Source organism: Rutilus rutilus, assembly GCF_951802725.1.
Source record: "Rutilus rutilus genome assembly, chromosome: 4".
Classification (NCBI taxonomy): Eukaryota; Metazoa; Chordata; class Actinopteri; order Cypriniformes; family Leuciscidae; genus Rutilus; species Rutilus rutilus.
The window spans coordinates 675,313-695,312 of record NC_140212.1 but is presented as its reverse complement, the minus strand read 5'-3'; the positions used below and the strand labels follow the sequence as shown (position 1 = coordinate 695,312).

General features: G+C 40.2%; 1 protein-coding gene across 4 annotated transcripts in view; it reads right to left on the bottom strand.

Moving 5' to 3' along the window:
* The window catches only part of ptpro (protein tyrosine phosphatase receptor type O), a 58,634-nt gene that overhangs the window by 11,407 nt on the left and 27,227 nt on the right, over positions 1 to 20,000 (bottom strand). Inside the window, exons 9-18 of one of the 4 annotated variants that reach the window (XM_084407885.1) lie at positions 19,010 to 19,203; positions 16,474 to 16,585; positions 15,719 to 15,882; positions 13,326 to 13,446; positions 10,929 to 11,062; positions 9,948 to 10,089; positions 8,315 to 8,435; positions 7,519 to 7,587; positions 1,815 to 1,898; positions 431 to 466 (exon numbers count right to left, since the gene is read on the bottom strand). In XM_084407885.1, the coding sequence (XP_084264011.1) occupies positions 431 to 466; positions 1,815 to 1,898; positions 7,519 to 7,587; positions 8,315 to 8,435; positions 9,948 to 10,089; positions 10,929 to 11,062; positions 13,326 to 13,446; positions 15,719 to 15,882; positions 16,474 to 16,585; positions 19,010 to 19,203 (1,177 nt within the window). Of the gene's footprint in view, positions 1 to 430; positions 467 to 1,814; positions 1,899 to 7,518; positions 7,588 to 8,314; positions 8,436 to 9,947; positions 10,090 to 10,928; positions 11,105 to 11,666; positions 11,760 to 13,325; positions 13,447 to 15,718; positions 15,883 to 16,473; positions 16,586 to 19,009; positions 19,204 to 20,000 lie in introns of those variants that run through there. The other 3 variants (XM_084407886.1, XM_084407887.1, XM_084407888.1) reach the window with 3 other exon arrangements.

Genomic DNA, 20,000 nt, shown 5'->3' with positions numbered 1-20,000 from the left:
CACGGTTATGAGTGTGATATATTGCTCATAAAGATCAGAGTGTATGATACATCATTTATTCTTCAAGTCAATCATATATTCATGAGAGAAAAAATAAGTCTGAATTAAGAAAACGATATCTTTATCATCGTATCCGTTCAGTGGTTAAAGTTTCCGCAGTCATTGCTTGTGCTGCACTTTATTTCTACCATTTTGTTTTATTTATTTATTTTTATTTACCTTTTTTAGAATTTAAAAGATAATAACGAAAAGATATTGTTTGATAAATGAGATCTCTGATTGTAGTCCTTGAAAGTCCTGGGATTTGATTTTACAGTTTCTGTACGAACCCTGACATACGGTCAGAACGAGGCTCTTTAATACGAGTCTACACTAAATAAAGCACAACACACACACACACACACACAGGATGGTTTTACTCCAGTATTACCTGGTTAGTTTCCTCTTCTTCAGTGCAGTTTTGCTCCTGCAGGTCAAACACACACAGAAGCGTCAGTGAACTGATATCAACACACACACACACACACACACAACAGATCAAACTCCTGAAGATCTGAATCCTACAAACTAAACATGCATTTCCAGGTTCTCGAGCTTCAGCGCTGGCGTCCTGAACCACACACACTCATTCACAGAAAACTCTGAGAGGACTTTAGATAGACATGCTTAGTAAGAGATCTGATCACATATTATAATGTTTAATGACACTTTTTAATTTTTTTTAAACAGTATTCATTTTTCAAAATAATTTATATAAATGTATATTAAATAGATATACATTTATATACATTTTATTTAATTTGTTTACAGTGTGTATTTGTTTTACATTTTTATAATATAATATTATTTATATATTGTTTAAAAACTATTTTCTATTTTCTAATTTATATACATATTTGATAGATTTTCTTTTACATATTTTTTTTAACTTTTATAATTTAATTCAAATTATGTAATATATATATATATATATATATATATATATATATAATTTATTTATATATCTATTTTCAAAACAGTGAGTATTTTAGAATTTATATATATATATATATATATATACATATACACACACACATATATAGTTTCAAAACCTTCTTTTTTTTGCATTTTATAATTTACCTACATTTTATTTGATCAAATATATTTTATTGTACTTTTTTTTTTTACTTAAAAATTTTATTCAAATGTAATATATTAAATATAAAAGGTCAAAATTATTAGTTTTTTTCTATAGCCCTTCCATATTATGATTTTAACTCATGTTTAATTGTGCTTATACAGTGTTTTGAATCATTTATGGACATCATTTTACTTTTTTGTTTATATTTTTAAACAATCGTATTAAAATATGCATATATAATTTTATAAATAATAGCATTTCTCCATTATATCTCTTATAACTGTAAATCTTTCCCCGTAGACTTCCATCATAAGTGCATTACTGTTATTATTTCCTGTGGTGATTGACAGCTGTCACCAGAGCTCAGCTCGTATCAAACCTGGAACATTCCTCTAGGAAATCAAAGGAATAGAAAAGGAGAAAATCTGCATTCAGTCCAACACAGAACAGAGGAACTAGAGCAAACATGCAGGACGTGAAACTGGCGGGCTACAGCTGTGTGTGTGTGTGTGTGTGTGTGTGTGTGTGTGTGTGTGTGTGTGTGAGAGAGAGACGTCATGCAGAGCGTTAGTGTCATGCTGGAGTCAGACACAGAATCAGGAGCTCAGTCTGTATCTACAGTCAGTCTACAGTGTGTGTGTGTGTGTGTGTGTTTGAGTCTCCAGAGCTCAGCGTCGGCCGTGCCGATACTTACCACGGATTAATATAAAAGGCCAAAAGATAGTCAGTCCAAAGGCAGGATGGCAGAAGCGTGAGGAACGCAAAGAGACTCCTGCGCCTGAAGCCGTTTCAACAAAACAGAAAAGCAAAAGACATAAAAAAAGACCAAGGGCAAAAAGTTGGGGACAAAACATGATGCTCCATTAGTATAGTGACACACACACAGATGATTGAGCATATTTCATTAGTGTTCGACAGGTTAATGAACGCTTCATGCAGTCAGTGTCATCGGCGCGCGTGTGTGTGTGTGTGTGTGTGTGTGTGTGTGTGTGTGTGTGACTGACTTGACAGAAATCATCTGATCGTCTCAGCTGGATATTAACAGACGCACAACAGAAAACACACACACGCGGGCAACTCAATCATAACTGATGCGACGCACCATATTAAATATGATGTTCTGTCTCGTTCTCCAGCACAAATATCTGAACATTCTCAAATCAAGACACATTTACTGGAGAAGAAGCAAAATGACTGATATTAAAGGGGTCGCGACATGAGAAATCAGATTTGTCGTGATCTTTTGACATATTCGAGGTCTTTGTACCATTAAAACATCCTGCAAGTGTCAGAGCTTAAAACGTCCTCATTATAAACATAATTTCATTCATATTAAAAGCCTCATTATAAGTATTTATTTAATCAAGCTCCAAAAACGGCTGGTATGGATATTGTGGGATCTGTTACGTCACATGGTCGAACACATTTGCATATGCCCACCTCCAGAGCAAGACATCGGCCAATAGTAATACATCATTGCAGCTTAGGCCCCGCCCACTTTGTGCAATAGGCCCCGCCCACTAGTCGTTCAGTCGCTTAACGACTGTCATTTGCCTTTGTTGCGTCAGAAGCAAACAAAAGCCATTATAATGCCTGACGCTGATACACTGATACAGTATACAGATGTGTGTTCAGATTATAATGCCTGACGCTGATACACTGATACAGTATACAGATGTGTGTTCAGATTATAATGCCTGACGCTGATACACTGATACAGTATACAGATGTGTGTTCAGTTTCTTACATCTGTCGACAACAGGACAAAAGGAAGAGAGAAAGAACGTTCGTCCAGTTTAAACAGCTGGTTTGAGTCTCTGTACAGACTACAGATATAGAAATTATAGAAATATCGCTAATGTATATATCGCGATATGCATATCACAACGGCTTGCAATAACTGGGGTCATGAACGAAAGACGAGAGAGAATCACTCGCTGCTCTCGGCTGAATAACTGTTGTAGCTTTAATAAGAATCAGGATATATTTAATTCATACAGTGAAAACTAAACAGTGTTTTATTTTTACATTTGATTATTCAGTTTCTGTTGTTAATAACCCTAATGTAGGATAACCTGACCCCTGACCCCTGAGCCCCGAGGTTTACACTGATGTTCACTGGCAGAAGCTGTAGGGATGTTTTCTTGTTACAAAAAGAATGTGAAACACGTATGTAGGTTATATAATTTTAAATATATTTTAAAGATAATTCTTTTATTTTACACACTTTAAGCATTATCGTATCGCAAATTGCATTTTTCTTCAATATCGTTTAGCCCTAGATCCCAGCATCAGAAACAAGTGATGTTTACACACTTACTCATGTATAATAATGAGTGGGCGTTGATACAGTGCAGTGACGTTAGCCAATCATAACAGTGGGCGTTTACTGACACGTTAGCCAATCATGACAGTGGGCGTTTACTCACACGTTAGCCAATCATGACAGTGGGCGTTTATTCACACGTTAGCCAATCATAACAGTGGGCGTTTACTGACACGTTAGCCAATCATGACAGTGGGCGTTTACTCACACGTTAGCCAATCATGACAGTGGGCGTTTACTCACACGTTAGCCAAATGATAACAGTGGGCGTTTACTCACACGTTAGCCAATCATAACAGTGGGCGTTTACTGACACGTTAGCCAATCATAACAGTGGGCGTTTACTGACACGTTAGCCAATCATAACAGTGGGCGTTTACTGACACGTTAGCCAATCATAACAGTGGGCGTTTACTCACACGTTAGCCAATCATAACAGTGGGCGTTTACTCACACGTTAGCCAATCATGACAGTGGGCGTTTACTGACACGTTAGCCAATCATGACAGTGGGCGTTTACTGACACGTTAGCCAATCATGACAGTGGCCGTTTACTCACACGTTAGCCAATCATAACAGTGGGCGTTTACTGACATGTTAGCCAATCATGACAGTGGGCGTTTACTGACACGTTAGCCAATCATGACAGTGGGCGTTTACTGACACGTTAGCCAATCATGACAGTGGGCGTTTACTGACACGTTAGCCAATCATGACAGTGGGCGTTTAGTGACACGTTAGCCAATCATGACAGTGGGCGTTTACTGACACGTTAGCCAATCATGACAGTGGGCGTTTACTGACACGTTAGCCAATCATGACAGTGGGCGTTTACTCACACGTTAGCCAATCATGACAGTGGGCGTTTACTGACACGTTAGCCAATCATGACAGTGGGCGTTTACTGACACGTTAGCCAATCATGACAGTGGGTGTTTACTCACACGTTAGCCAATCATAACAGTGGGCGTTTACTCACACGTTAGCCAATCATAACAGTGGGCGTTTACTGACACGTTAGCCAATCATGACAGTGGGCGTTTACTGACACGTTAGCCAATCATAACAGTGGGCGTTTACTGACACGTTAGCCAATCATGACAGTGGGCGTTTACTCACACGTTAGCCAATCATGACAGTGGGCGTTTACTGACACGTTAGCCAATCATGACAGTGGGCATTTACTGACACGTTAGCCAATCATGACAGTGGGCGTTTACTCACACGTTAGCCAATCATAACAGTGGGCGTTTACTGACACGTTAGCCAATCATGACAGTGGGCGTTTACTCACACGTTAGCCAATCATGACAGTGGGCGTTTACTGACACGTTAGCCAATCATGACAGTGGGCGTTTACTCACACGTTAGCCAATCATAACAGTGGGCGTTTACTCACACATTAGCCAATCATAACAGTGGGCGTTTACTGACACGTTAGCCAATCATGACAGTGGCCGTTTACTCACACGTTAGCCAATCATGACAGTGGCCGTTTACTGACACTTTAGCCAATCATGACAGTGGCCGTTTACTCACACTTTAGCCAATCATAACAGTGGGCGTTTACTGACACGTTAGTCAATCATAACAGTGGGCGTTTACTCACACTTTAGCCAATCATAACAGTGGGCGTTTACTGACACGTTAGTCAATCATCATAACAGTGGGCGTTTACTCACACTTTAGCCAATCATAACAGTGGGCGTTTACTGACACTTTAGCCAATCATAACAGTGGGCGTTTACTGACACGTTAGCCAATCATAACAGTGGGCGTTTACTGACACTTTAGCCAATCATAACAGTGGGCGTTTACTCACACTTTAGCCAATCATGACAGTGGCTGTTTACTGACACGTTAGCCAATCATAACAGTGGGCGTTTACTGACACTTTAGCCAATCATGACAGTGGGCGTTTACTCACACGTTAGCCCATCATGACAGTGGCCGTTTACTGACACGTTAGCCAATCATGACAGTGGGCGTTTACTCACACTTTAGCCAATCATGACAGTGGGCGTTTACTGACACTTTAGCCAATCATGACAGTGGCCGTTTACTGACACGTTAGCCAATCATAACAGTGGGCGTTTACTGACACTTTAGCCAATCATGACAGTGGGCGTTTACTCACACGTTAGCCCATCATGACAGTGGCCGTTTACTGACACGTTAGCCAATCATGACAGTGGGCGTTTACTCACACTTTAGCCAATCATGACAGTGGCCGTTTACTCACACGTTAGCCAATCATAACAGTGGGCGTTTACTCACACTTTAGCCAATCATGACAGTGGCTGTTTACTGACAGGTTAGTCAATCATAACAGTGGGCGTTTACTCACACTTTAGCCAATCATGACAGTGGCCGTTTACTGACACGTTAGCCAATCATAACAGTGGGCGTTTACTCACACTTTAGCCAATCATGACAGTGGCCGTTTACTGACAGGTTAGTCAATCATAACAGTGGGCGTTTACTCACACTTTAGCCAATCATGACAGTGGGCGTTTACTGACACGTTAGCCAATCATGACAGTGGCCGTTTACTCACACTTTAGCCAATCATGACAGTGGGCGTTTACTGACAGGTTAGTCAATCATAACAGTGGGCGTTTACTCACACTTTAGCCAATCATGACAGTGGGCGTTTACTGACACGTTAGCCAATCATAACAGTGGGCGTTTACTCACACTTTAGCCAATCATGACAGTGGCCGTTTACTGACCCGTTAGCCAATCATAACAGTGGGCGTTTACTCACACTTTAGCCAATCATGACAGTGGCCGTTTACTGACACGTTAGCCAATCATAACAGTGGGCGTTTACTCACACTTTAGCCAATCATGACAGTGGCCGTTTACTGACACGTTAGCCAATCATAACAGTGGGCGTTTACTGACACGTTAGCCAATCATGACAGTGGCCGTTTACTCACACTTTAGCCAATCATGACAGTGGCCGTTTACTGACACGTTAGCCAATCATAACAGTGGGCGTTTACTGACACGTTAGCCAATCATGACAGTGGCCGTTTACTCACACGTTAGCCAATCATGACAGTGGCCGTTTACTCACACTTTAGCCAATCATGACAGTGGCCGTTTACTCACACTTCAGCCAATCATAACAGTGGGCGTTTACTGACACGTTAGTCAATCATAACAATGGGCGTTTACTGACACGTTAGCCAATCATAACAGTGGCTGTTTACTGACACGTTAGCCAATCATAACAGTGGGCGTTTACTGACACGTTAGCCAATCATAACAGTGGCCGTTTACTGACACGTTAGCCAATCATGACAGTGGGCGTTTACTGACACGTTAGCCAATCATAACAGTGGCCGTTTACTGACACGTTAGCCAATCATAACAGTGGGCGTTTACTGACATGTTAGCCAATCATGACAGTGGGCGTTTACTGACACGTTAGCCAATCATGACAGTGGGCGTTTACTGACACGTTAGCCAATCATGACAGTGGGAGTTTACTGACACGTTAGCCAATCATGACAGTGGGAGTTTACTGACACGTTAGCCAATCATGACAGTGGGAGTTTACTGACACGTTAGCCAATCATGACAGTGGGAGTTTACTGACACGTTAGCCAATCATGACAGTGGGCGTTTACTGACACGTTAGCCAATCATGACAGTGGGAGTTTACTGACACGTTAGCCAATGCGATTAATCGTTGCCCAGCACCAGTTTTGTGTAAATTCATTGTGCTTTTCTAAAAAACAGCTCATGCAAGGTCAGTTTTTATTCTGCTAATTAAAATCTGAAACCGTGGTGTTGCCGTGGCTTCACGAGTCTGAGGAAGATCCTCTGAAGGGCTAAACATCTCAGCAGGAAATAGTGACAGAAAAAACGTTTGACTCTATTAACAGCCCAAAATCTGCCTTTACTGACCCTCTTTAAGCTCTTATATTAATCATGTGTGTGTGTGTGAGAGTTTCACCGAGAGTGATGATGTCACTTCCTGTCTGTCTGTCTGTGCGAGTGCCACTGATAATCGACTGTGTGACAGTGTGTGACTGACAGAGAGAAACGCACGAGCTCATACCAGTTATACGGCATCTTCCCGTCCCGCTCGAACGAGGCGAAGTTGACGAAGGTTTCAGCGCCGCAATCCCTGAAATCAAACACACACGTCAGACACATGCTGAATATTGATGAGTTTATGATTATATATCCAACTTTATATACATGTATAAATATATATGTATAAATATATATATAGTTTTAGTATATATAACTAGTATATTTAGTAATTATAAACTAGTAAATAGTTTATATTTTGTTATATATCCAACTTAATATATTTATAATATAGTTTATATAGTTATATATCAAACTTTATAAATATATTATCTAGTTTATATATATAGTTATATATCCAACTTTATATATATATATATATATATATATATGAAGAGTTCAGATGCAAAAGCCTGTAAGTGCCATCTGAAATTTTCTTCTAAAATGATCATTTTTATCAAGCTCGTATATTTAGGTTCAGTAATTTCACTTTCATGACAATTATTAGGTAATTTTCATTTCCATTAAAGTGAAATAAGTGAACATAAACATACAAGCTTGATAAAAATGCTCATTCTAGAAGAACACAGATGGCACTGAGAGGCTTTTGCATCTGAACTCTTCATATATAGACTATATTAAATGAATTAACTAAAGATGAATTAGATTATTATCAGATTATTTATCTGCATGTAACTGTAGCTAATAATGATTCTTCATGACACTTCCTGGTAAAGGCATCAGCTGATGAACCGCAGACGGCAGAAGTGATCGTGCTGATGCGAGTCAGTGGTTATGATGGTTATGCTGGAGTTTCTCACCGGCTCAGCTCCATGTGTTTCTTGCGTAACACCAGCAGGAAGAGCACCAGGAGACTGATGAGGAGAACACTGAGGACCGCCAGCGCAGAGATGGCTGCCACACTCGGGTTCATCTCGCGCACTGCAGACACACACACACACACACACCCCTGCCATGAACACACTGGTTCTGCCTGCCCTCACGAAAAGAAAATATATTTCCCAATATATTACATGATATAACAGTACATTTGAAAATATACAGAATAATATATTGTGTTAGTTAATATATTACAATATATTGAATAATAAAAGGAATTGCCGCTTTTCATATATTAAAAAATATATTTACTAATATATCATAATGCATGTAATTTTATATTCAGTAATACACTTCATAATAGATCAGATATGGTACTGCATGTGTAATATATATTGCAGATATATTTACTCATGCATTATAAACACACACACACACACATATATAGATAGAGAAATATATAATGTAATTATAAATGTTCCATATTTTCAAGCTAGTTACCAAAAGCAAAAGTACAGCTGCATGTACTAAAGTATTTAGCGAAGAGACTATGACTGAGCTGAAGAGTGCACAGACATTACTATTAAATATAATAATTACAGTCTTAATTATATTCGGCCAATCGTCAACCGAACCGCAGGCTCTTCAGCACAATGACCTCAAACATACACACACACACACACACACACACACACACACACACACACACACACACACACACACACACACACCAGAAAACCTATTCAATTCCAAAATAATAGAACATTAAACACTAACAGATCTCCCCTCTATATTAATATTGAGCAAAAAAAACACTTAATTTTAACATTTGCTCTCCTTTAACAGCAAAGCATGCTGGGAACTAGAAATCTGTTGTAACTCACTCAGTGAAAGTGTGTGTATGAACATACATTCACATTTATATGGGAACATGCAAGTGCAATATATGTACACAGTAAAGGATAAAACTTTGTGAATATTACATGTAATGCTTTTTGTCTTCATTTATAAATATTTTATATGTATTAATATATAGCCATACATGGGCAATGCATATATTGCAGTATATTGATAAATATTAGCACTAGTTTCCCGTATGTGACCCTGGACCACAAAACCAGACACAAGGGTACATTTTTTTACATAGAGATTAATACATCATCTGAAAGCTGAATAAATAAGCTTAATGTAGTGATGTGTGGTGTGTCAGGATAGGACAATATCTGTCGAGATACGACTATTGAACATCTGGAATCTGAGGCAAAAAATCGAAACATTGAGAAAATCTCCTTTAAAGCTGTTCATTTATGTTGGCGATATTCCTGCATTCACTCACAGAAATACATGTTTTATATATTTACAAAATATCTTCATGGAACATGATCTTTACTGAATATCCTCATGATTTTTGGCATAAAAGAAAAATCTATAATTTTGACCCGAACAATGTATTGTTGGCTATTGCCACAGATATACCCGTGCGACTCGAGACTGGTGACGTGATCCAGGGTCACATATGTGGAAATGTATTATGTAATATAATCGCAGTATATTCCCATGTATGTTTGTTGCGTAAGGGTGCAGTGAGGATGATGATGGTGAGCTCTTCTTCACCTGACGTGCTGACGGTGACGTGTGCCGGTTCACTGGCGCTGTTGAAGCTGATGCTGATCACGGTGCAGTTGTACACGGTGGACGCTTGAAGACCCGAGACCGTCACGACATGAGCGCCGGTGACCAGCGGCTCGCGGAGCTTCTGCAGCACGCACACACACACACACACACACACACACACACACACATATATAACACTGATATAAGTGATCACATGGATTTAGACCTGTATTGTATTTATATAAAGCGTTCACAGGCTAATCTGCTGTATGTTTTTCCCCAGCGATGAAATCAGGCTCATATAAAAGTCAGGAACTGTCTGTTAAACGCTATGTGAGGAACTCATGAAGGGGTTTAAGTGCATCTGTGTCTGTTTTATGTGCATTTCTAGAAAATAAAAATGAAAATGAAATGAAACCTTATGCTAAAGTGTTACTGAAAGAATTAATTATGCTGCATAAAGCAGGGGTGTAACAATATATTGTTCCGCTATCTATCGCAATATAAAAAAAAGCATGTGTGTGAAAAAATGCACGTTTTTTTTAGAGTTTTAGTGTCAGTACTATATTAAACTACTATATATAATGTTGAATATAATGTATAATAATGCATATTTGTGGGTCCTGATATTGCCAAATGTCTGATGTTACCAGTAAAAAGTGGCCTATACATTATTTTTAATATATCTAGTCAGTGAAACATATTCATCTACAATAATTCAGTATTTTCATCTTCAGAATCATGAATATTGTTATTCTGGTGTCTCTATTGTTCATTGGGTTTCCAGCACCAAGTCCAAGACTATTCATTTACACACACAATGTAATATCAAATTTAGCATTTTAATCAACAGGACGTTTTCTGTTAACCTTTTAGCACATCTTAGAGTATCGTGATAATATGGTATCGTGAGCTCAATATCGTGATGTGTGTCGAATCGTGACCCTAGTTTAAAGTGTGTATGAGATGTGAAGATCTTACTGTGCGTTCTCTGGCGTTTCCCAGCGCTCTGCATGCGATCTGGTAGAAGTCCACGACGCCCTCCTCGGTCCAGATCAGCGTGATCGTCGTGTCGCTGGCGTTCACCGCGTACAGAGACCTCGGAGGAGCCGGTTCTGTTCGTAAAAGAGCCCAATGTCTAACTTACTAGTTCCTCTAAGGACACAGTTTAAAAAAATGAGGCAAAAAGGGAAGACGAAACAAACAGCCACATCAATTCTGGCCTGTTTTGCACAGGAAGTCACAGTCAAATAAGTTATTATTAGAAGCAGAAAACACACTCTCAGCAATGCAAACTAATGTTTCTTCTCAGTCAAATATCTAAGCAGTTACTGGAGAAGCAAAATGACTGAAGATATTAAGACGTGAAAAATGCATCAAAATGAAGTGAGTTTGAGCTTAAAACAAGAACAAATATCTGCCAATAGAGTCATAAAAATAAACTTAAACTGCCCTATTATGGCAGATATATTCAGATATTCCCGTTCATGCCGAGTGCAATAGAGCTGTTTGTGAAGATAAAAGCTCTGCAAAGTTTAAAAAATCAAAGTGCAAATAAATAGTCATTGTCTCCTAAAAGAAAGACAGTAATTCCTGAAACGAGTCGACAGTAATTCCAGTCTCACGTGTAACTAATTTGCATAATCCCCACCTCTGGTCCTGACTGGCTGAACAGTGTATCTTAGCTCCGCCCTCAAACACTGCAGTTTTCATTTTCACCTGCGCTACGTTGTTTAAATAGCGAATGCATTAGCGCTCCTCTGTGTCCCATGGGCTGCTGGTCTGAGGACGAGTGTGTGTTCAGGCACACTGCTGTTTAGAGGAACTGAAATACACTGAGCCGTTGACCAACTGAAGCTGCTCTAAAGTCAATGGCGCAATATTGTTTTTGTTATGTAAAGAGCGTGTTCGTAATATGAGCCTATAGGCGGGTCCACAACACACTACACTCTGCCTATTACACACACTCTGCTTATTACACACACACACACACACACACACACACACACACACACACACACACACACACTCTGTCTCTGCTTATTACACACACAGGGACGCGCAGAACACAAACATGCCAAATATTAAAAATAAAAGGATTACAATGTAAAACGACAAATGAACCGAAACTCAGCGTAAGGTAGCCTACTCGCCTCACAGACCTGAGACATATCTCTATAGAAAGCTGGAAATGTCGACTTTTAAACAGAACAATTCAAAACGAAAGAAAACAGACTCTCTGCTTGTGTCATCCGTATGAAATGTGCATTTCTCTCTGGCGCGTTCACTGTGAAGATCGCGAGTCAACATCGTCAACTTCATCTTTGCAGCCGACACTGACACAGAAAACACTTGTTTATTAGTAAACAATTGAAATGTCTCCTGCTATATTTGACATATTCATAATCATTCATTTTGCCGGTTCGTTGTGACAGCTTTTAGGTGCTTTATTGGCAGCGCCACCCTCACATGTGACATGAACGCATCAACATGGAGATTTTTTTCTTTTGGGGGCATTTTGTTTGTGTTCGGGCTTTCTCAGTTGTCTTTAGGCACGATGTTACGAGGACGCTGCTAATAAAGTTGCAAGTATGCCTACATATTGGATTCACGTTTATTATTATATTTAAAAAATACCCTAGTTTTTATGCCGGTCGTATCATTTTATTTTGTTGTATTTATCCGCCACACCTTACAGGCCGGTCCGTGAAAATATTGTCTGTTATTAAAGCGGTCCGTGGCGCTAAAAAGGTTGGGGACCGCTGCTGTAGATGGTCTGCTCGTGCGCTTTAACCTCTCACACACACACACACACACAGCTACACCTTGCGCACGAGCAGATCCGTTTCCTCGCTAGAGAAGCGTTCAGTCTTTCCGCTTGTTAATTCCTCCATGTAAATAGCGAATCCGCTGTGGCGCGAGCGCAACTGGATTTTAAAGGGAATGGGAGACGAGACTCTGATTGGTTTATTGGCCATTATGCCCAAAACACACACATTACTCATTAAGAGAATAGAGACAAAACACACCCATTATTATTAAGAGAATAGAGATGACACTTTTAGATCATGCGCCGGGAGCACCGACCATTTTACCCGTCGTTAAACTAAAAAAAGTGGATTCGGACACACACTTGTGCCCTGCGCTTTAGACCATGAGCTTAGAATCCCACAGATGTTAAAATAGGGCCCTGAGAGAAAAGAGCTGATGCTCTTTTAGAAAATTAGTGTTTTTTTTACATTTGTCCTGTTGTAGCAGACTCCAAAAACAACATTAGAAACCTTTAAAATAGCATAATAGATATTTGTGCTGGAAACCATGACAGAAATGCTGAGGAAGAAGCTCAATTGTTTGCAGTGTGGGTTCAGGGTCACTGACCGAGCTTCATGATGTGAGGCGTAGACGTGTTGCAGCTTCTCTCGGTACAGGCGGTGACCGTCAGATTATAGATATCGCCAGGAGGAAGAGTCAGAGACGCCTTCATCATGTTGCGAATCACCTGAAACACACACCAATACCTTTTACACACAAACAATCAACCAAATCAAGTGTTCGTTCCTCAGTGAGCCTGACACCGTGTCCTAACCAGACGCGATGCGATAAGTTTCCAGTGTTTGTCTGTCCACACTAGAAGCGACGCGACTGCGAGATGCATCAAAATCAATCAAAACCCACAGCCAATCAGAACAGCGTGTGGGCGGAGTCAGCCAATCAGAACAGCGTGTGGGCGGAGTCTCGCGGCACCAGAGAGTAATCTTGACTAGCCTGGGAAAACCCAGACAACTTCCGGCAAATTTAGATTTGCTCTGCAAGTAGTCTGGCAAAGAGCTCATTCAAGCCCATTTCCAAGCCGTTGAAATCGCGGCACCAATCAGAAACGCTGAGGCGGGCTTTACACGATGACGATCGCTCTGATTGGTTTTAGGTCTATCCAATTGCGCCCAGAGGCATTTGAGCGATGTCCGTTGGTGACGCCCCTTTGGAAATGAGTTATTAATGAGGCTTTGCCAGACCATAACTCAGTTACTACTGAGAATGGTCTGGTTTTAACCAGGCATTCAGAAAGCGTTTCTGAAACGGAATCGTCGCGAGTCGCGGCTGGTTAGGGATCGCGTCGCGTGTAGTGAGGACACGGTGTGAGATTCAAAAGAACCAATTTAATGTTCATTGGTTTGTTTGAAACACTCAGCTGACCGAATCAATCTCTTTAAACTTTAAGTAGATGAGGAAGGAAACCTCACATGAAATACTCAGATCCTCCCTCTGCCGTAACATTACCTGCATATTATCAGATGAAATAAAATAGGCAACGATTAATCGCATCCAAAATAAAAGTTTGTGTTTACATAATATATGTGTGTTTGTGTACTGTGTATAATTATTTTGTATATATAAATACACACACATATGCATGTATATATTAAAGAAAAATTTGTTATTTGTATGTAAAATATACATTTATATATATATATATATATATATAAATTCTATATAAATATATATATATAAATATTTCTATAAATATATACATGCATGTGTGTGTATTTATACAAAATGATTATACACAGTACACAAACTTTTATTAATCGTTGCCCAGCACTAAATAAAACAGAATTCAATAGAAAGGCTCGTGTAAATGAACACAAACGAATCTTCTCTCTCTCTGAGTGCCGCTGGTGGGCGTCTGAAGATCTCAGTGCGGAAACATTTAGACATCGCTAATTAAATGTTGGCTGTGCGTTAGATAAATATGTGTGTTTGGTAATTGGATTCATTACCGGCTAACGGCACAGTGACGTCGCTCGAGGGTGAATCTCATGAGCCAGAGCTGATAATAAAACACCCAGAAGAAGTGTGACCGCGGTAAACGACTACAGTACATCATCATGAGCATTTAATGACCAGAGACAGTGTCATAACTCAAATCTGCATAGAAAACAGCATAGAATACTAATTCTACAGAGAACTATAATATTATTAGTAGAGCTTGGTGACGATTAATTGCATCCAAAATACAGTAAAGTTTTGCGTTTACATAATATATGTGTGTGTGTATGGTGTATAATTAATTTGTATATATAAATGCACCAACATGCATGTATACTGTATATGCAGTACTTTTTTTTAACATTCAGAAGCTCTTCCTGAGTCTCTCCGTAAGGCTGCACTCGCTACTGGTGATTCTGGGATTCTGGATGAGTGAGATTGGCCTGTTTTGTTATTGCCGGAGTTTCTGAAGCTCGTGTAAAGACTCCGCCCTCTTCTGAACGTGTAAAGACTCCGCCCTCTTCTGAACGTGTAAAGACTCCGCCCTCTTCTGAACGTGTAAAGACTCCGCCCTCTTCTGAACGTGTAAAGACTCCGCCCTCTTCTGAATGTGTAAAGACTCCGCCCTCTTCTGAACGGAGGCGGAGCTAAAGCTCATTTGCAAACTCCGGCAATAACAAAACAGGCCAATCTCACTCATCCAGAATCCCAGAATCACCAGTAGCGAGTGCAGCCTTACGGAGAGACTCAGGAAGAGTTTCTGAATGTTAGTGGAGACATTTGTGTAGTTGTTGTGGAGTTACATTGATCATCTCATCATCATGTTGAACTTCTCCACAGGTGTCCACAGTTCCTGAGGTGTTTATAAGACAGCGGTGACATGTTCTGGTCAATAGTGTTCAGTGCTCGTCTGTGCTCAACCACAGAACAGTTTCAGGCTTTGCTGGATCTTTATCATTGTCAGATTTTCATGATATGTCCGCTGTAATGTGATGAGGACTCACGTCGATGGAGTAGCGTCTCCGGGAGCCCTTCCGTCCCTCCGCCTTCACCTGCCAGTGTAACATGCGTGAGTGCGACAGATCGGTGAACAGATCCCCGTAGTTCCAGCGCACGTACAGCGTCCCGTGAGAATATTCCACCGAGGAGATGTGAGGAGCTTCGGGAGCTGGCGGACAGACACAAGAGGTTATTAATGGAGTCTCGACACTCGTATCATTCACACAAGAACTATATGTGCTCCCAAAAGAGCCTTAGAGAACAGCTCTTAAAGAGGACCTATTATGCCTTGATGTTGTTCTACTAGAACAGGTTTTCCTGCTTGAATGTTGATTATTCTCCTCATATTCTCCATTGTTGCGGCTCCTCTCTTCCCAGTCTGTCAGTAACGCTCTGTTTACTTCCTGTCTCTATGAAGCCCCTCCTTCTGAAAAACACACTGTGCTCTGATTGGTCGGCTGAAGCAGTGTGTTGTGATTGGTCGAGCGCTTCGAGCGTGTTTGGGAAATGTCCCGCCCCTTACCATAACTGCTAGTTTAACACACTACTAACTAACTCAACCAGGCCCCGCCCCTTTATTCTGCGCATGAATTATTATAATGAGGAATATTGTGACGTGTTCGTTCCCAGAAGAAACTCAAGACTACAGTGGAGGCATTTCAGGGAGTTCAGAAACACTGACTCTGATATAGAGAAGAACTGGAGCATTTTCATGATCAGACAGCAACATTACACACTAAACACAGATGACGCAGCGCACCTGTAACGAAGCTCACGGTGGAGCCGTCGCAGCAGCTCAGAGGCGGGTCGCCCCACGTCACCATCGTCACACGGAAGTTGTAATACCAGGCCGGCAGCAGATCCGTCACTCTCTGTGGGATACGAGAGAACCGACTCATGAAATGAGAAAAAGATGAAGACACTTGATAAAAGCAAGTGGTGCTCACTGCAGAGCCGAATGACGTCTAGCTCCTCCTCTCCGGATCTAATGGGTGGAGCTTGACCTAATAAGGTTTAGGGATAGAGTAAGGTTAGGGTGTGGCAGGACCTAGACATCAAGCTCCACCCACTATGCACAGAGAGGCGGGGCTGGACCTTCAAGCTCCACCCACTATGTCCAGAGAGGTGGGGCTGAAACTTCAAGCTCCACCCACTGGTAACAATGGACAATTCACCTCATATCCTGAAATTAAATGAAAAGTCACAAGAACGAAATAAGTGTATTCTATTACCAGGGTTCCAGGGCTGTTATTGGTACCTAAAACTGAAGCTAAACCCATAAAACATGCAATTAATAGAAATAAAATAACACATTTGCTGTAAAAAAAAAGTATATATATTATATATATATATATATGTATAAATGTAAACTTAATTTATTTCAGCTAGTTGCCAGGACAACATTTATTATTTTCATTGCTTTAAGTTGAAAACTAAATAAACTAAAACTTAATGAAAACTATATAGATATACTGAAAAACAAAAGACAAAAACACACAACAAAATGACTAAAACTTTAACTAAAATTAAAAGGATTGATTAGGTTGCGAGTGCAGTGTGCTTGCAGAGACTCCGCCCACACTCTCTTCTGATTGGCTGTGATTTGTGATTGATTTGGCCGTGTCTGGTGTTGTTGCTGGAATGATTTGGAGTCTCCTGTGAGTCTGATATCCCAGTGTCTGACCTTTGCAGGATCTCATGCTGATTTAATTAGAGACTCTGACCTCGCTGGAACCGTGTTTTCATCCTCAGTCTCGCTATGAACGCGAGATGCTGTGGCGTGTCATTACATATGATTACAATCATTTCTCACATCTCAGCCGTGACTCAGTATGCATCATAATTACCCATCTCTACTGGTTAACTGGCTGATTACAGGAACGAGACTTCTGTCATCATTGACTCTAAACCCTAAATAAAGGCAGAACGATCATGTCTGCAGGGTTTCAAATTAAATTAAAGACCTTTTTCATTCCTGCACATATAAAACTAAAACTGTGCGTACATTAGGGCTGTTAAATAAAAATGTGAATTTCGAATATTCGTCGAATTAAAAAAACAACAACTGCACATCCGAATGCAAAAACAGTGCATTCGAATTTTTAGTGTGTCAAGACAGGTGTGAGACATGATGATGTTTCTATTAGTTCTGTTAAAAATGTCGGAAAAAGGTTCTTCCTGCTGACCAAAAGCAAACATTGGAGGCAAAACGACACACTTGACCAAACATGCACATCGTTCAGAGCTGAGTGTGTGTGTGTGTGTGTGTGTTACATCAGCTGGAAACACTGTCAACAGAAAGCGCTCAGCACTCAGATCAAGAGCGTCTGGTGTTTTTGATGAACGATATGTAGATGTAGTGAGAAGAAGTGAGTGTTTCTGAATGACGTTCATCACGCTGTGTGTTGAAGTGTGTTTTCTCAGGTCACTGATGCACAAACAGTTGTATGCACTATTGTAACCTCATTTTCCTTGCGTGCACATTAAGGAAATTATATTTTATTTAAGAAAAATTGTTTCAAAAGTTAATGCACTTTAAAAAGTGAATGTCATTTCATTTCAATAAAAGATGCGATGCTTGATTTGGTTTATATTTGCTTACTGCGCCCTCTTGTGGACACAGGAGACAATACAGTGCTTTTCATCTCTAAAATTAAGTACGGCTTTTAGAATTCAAATATAATTAGAATTTTGCTCATATTTAAAGGTGCAGTGTGTGATTTTTAGTGACATCTAGTGGTGAGGTTGTGAATTGCACCCAACAGAAGTTATGGTGGCGACAGGAAGTGATGTCATCATCTGAGACAGCAGAGAGTAGCCAGTTAAGCAATGAGGTTTCTTTACAAAGATCAATTAAGATGTTTACTTTATTATTCAGTAAAACGATGTTATTGCGAATATTATTGTCACTTGTTCATCATTGTGTCAGTGTTTTATTCACTGACTTTAGCTCGCTTCTGTGCACGAAGAACATCATAGTGACGAAACGCGTTTGTCCGTTCAGGGCCACCGTAGAAACATGTCGATGTAAGCGGACCCGCGGTGTGTGTAGAGAGAAATGCCTCATTCTAAGCTAATAAACACATAACGCTTCATTATGTAAGGTCTTTATACACCACTGAAAACATAGTTATGTTTATTATATTGCATTTCTGTCAACAGATCCTCCTAAATATTACACACTGCACCTTTAAGAAAGAAATTCGAGTTTAGCTTTCAGACATTTTGATGCATGCAGAACAAACTCATACAATCTCTAAATAAATCATGTAAATCAAAAGTGTTTTGGTGTTTACCACAGAGGCGATGACGGAGGCGGTGGCGGCGATCTCGTAGTAGGTCGTCCACTGGGACGTTTGCGTGGCCGAGTTGAAGAAGAAGGTCTGAAGTACGTACTTCCGGAAGGCCACGTTATACGGGCGCTGCCAGCTGAGGATCACGGCGCTGGGACTGAGAGGATAAACCACCAGATCACGAACGCCCGTCGGCTCTGATCAACCAATCACAGAGCACAGATGAGTCACAGGAGGCGGAGCTTCCTGATCTTACATGACAGTGAAACTCAACCTGATGGGCCAATCTGTGTTAAACCATTATTCCGATGTTTTTCTGAAAAATGAGCACTGAATGCGTACTATATACTGCAGAAACTGAGCACACTATGAAAAACACACACACTATATACTGCAGAAACTGACCACACACTATATACTGCAGAAACTGAGCACACTATGAAAAACACACACACTATATACTGCAGAAACTGACCACACACTATATACTGCAGAAACTGAGCACACTATGAAAAACACACACACTATATACTGCAGAAACTGAGCACACTATGAAAAACACACACACTATATACTGCAGAAACTGAGCACACTATGAAAAACACACACACTATATACTGCAGAAACTGAGCACACTATGAAAAACACACACACTATATACTGCAGAAACTGAGCACACTATGAAAAACACACACACTATATACTGCAGAAACTGAGCACACTATGAAAAACACACACACTATATACTGCAGAAACTGAGCACACTGAACAGAGGTGTAAAGTCCAGGTTCAGAAAGTAAAAGTCCTCCTCAGTGATTTGTTCCAGTCACCTGGATTTGCTAATTAGCACAGTTTTCCAGCCAGGATTAGAACTAATTAGTGAGATCAGCTGGATGAGTTCATGGGTGGAATAAACATATGGCAGGACTTTTACTTTCTGACCGCTGGACTATACACCTCTACCACTGAAAGAATTAGCACACTGTGTAAAGCA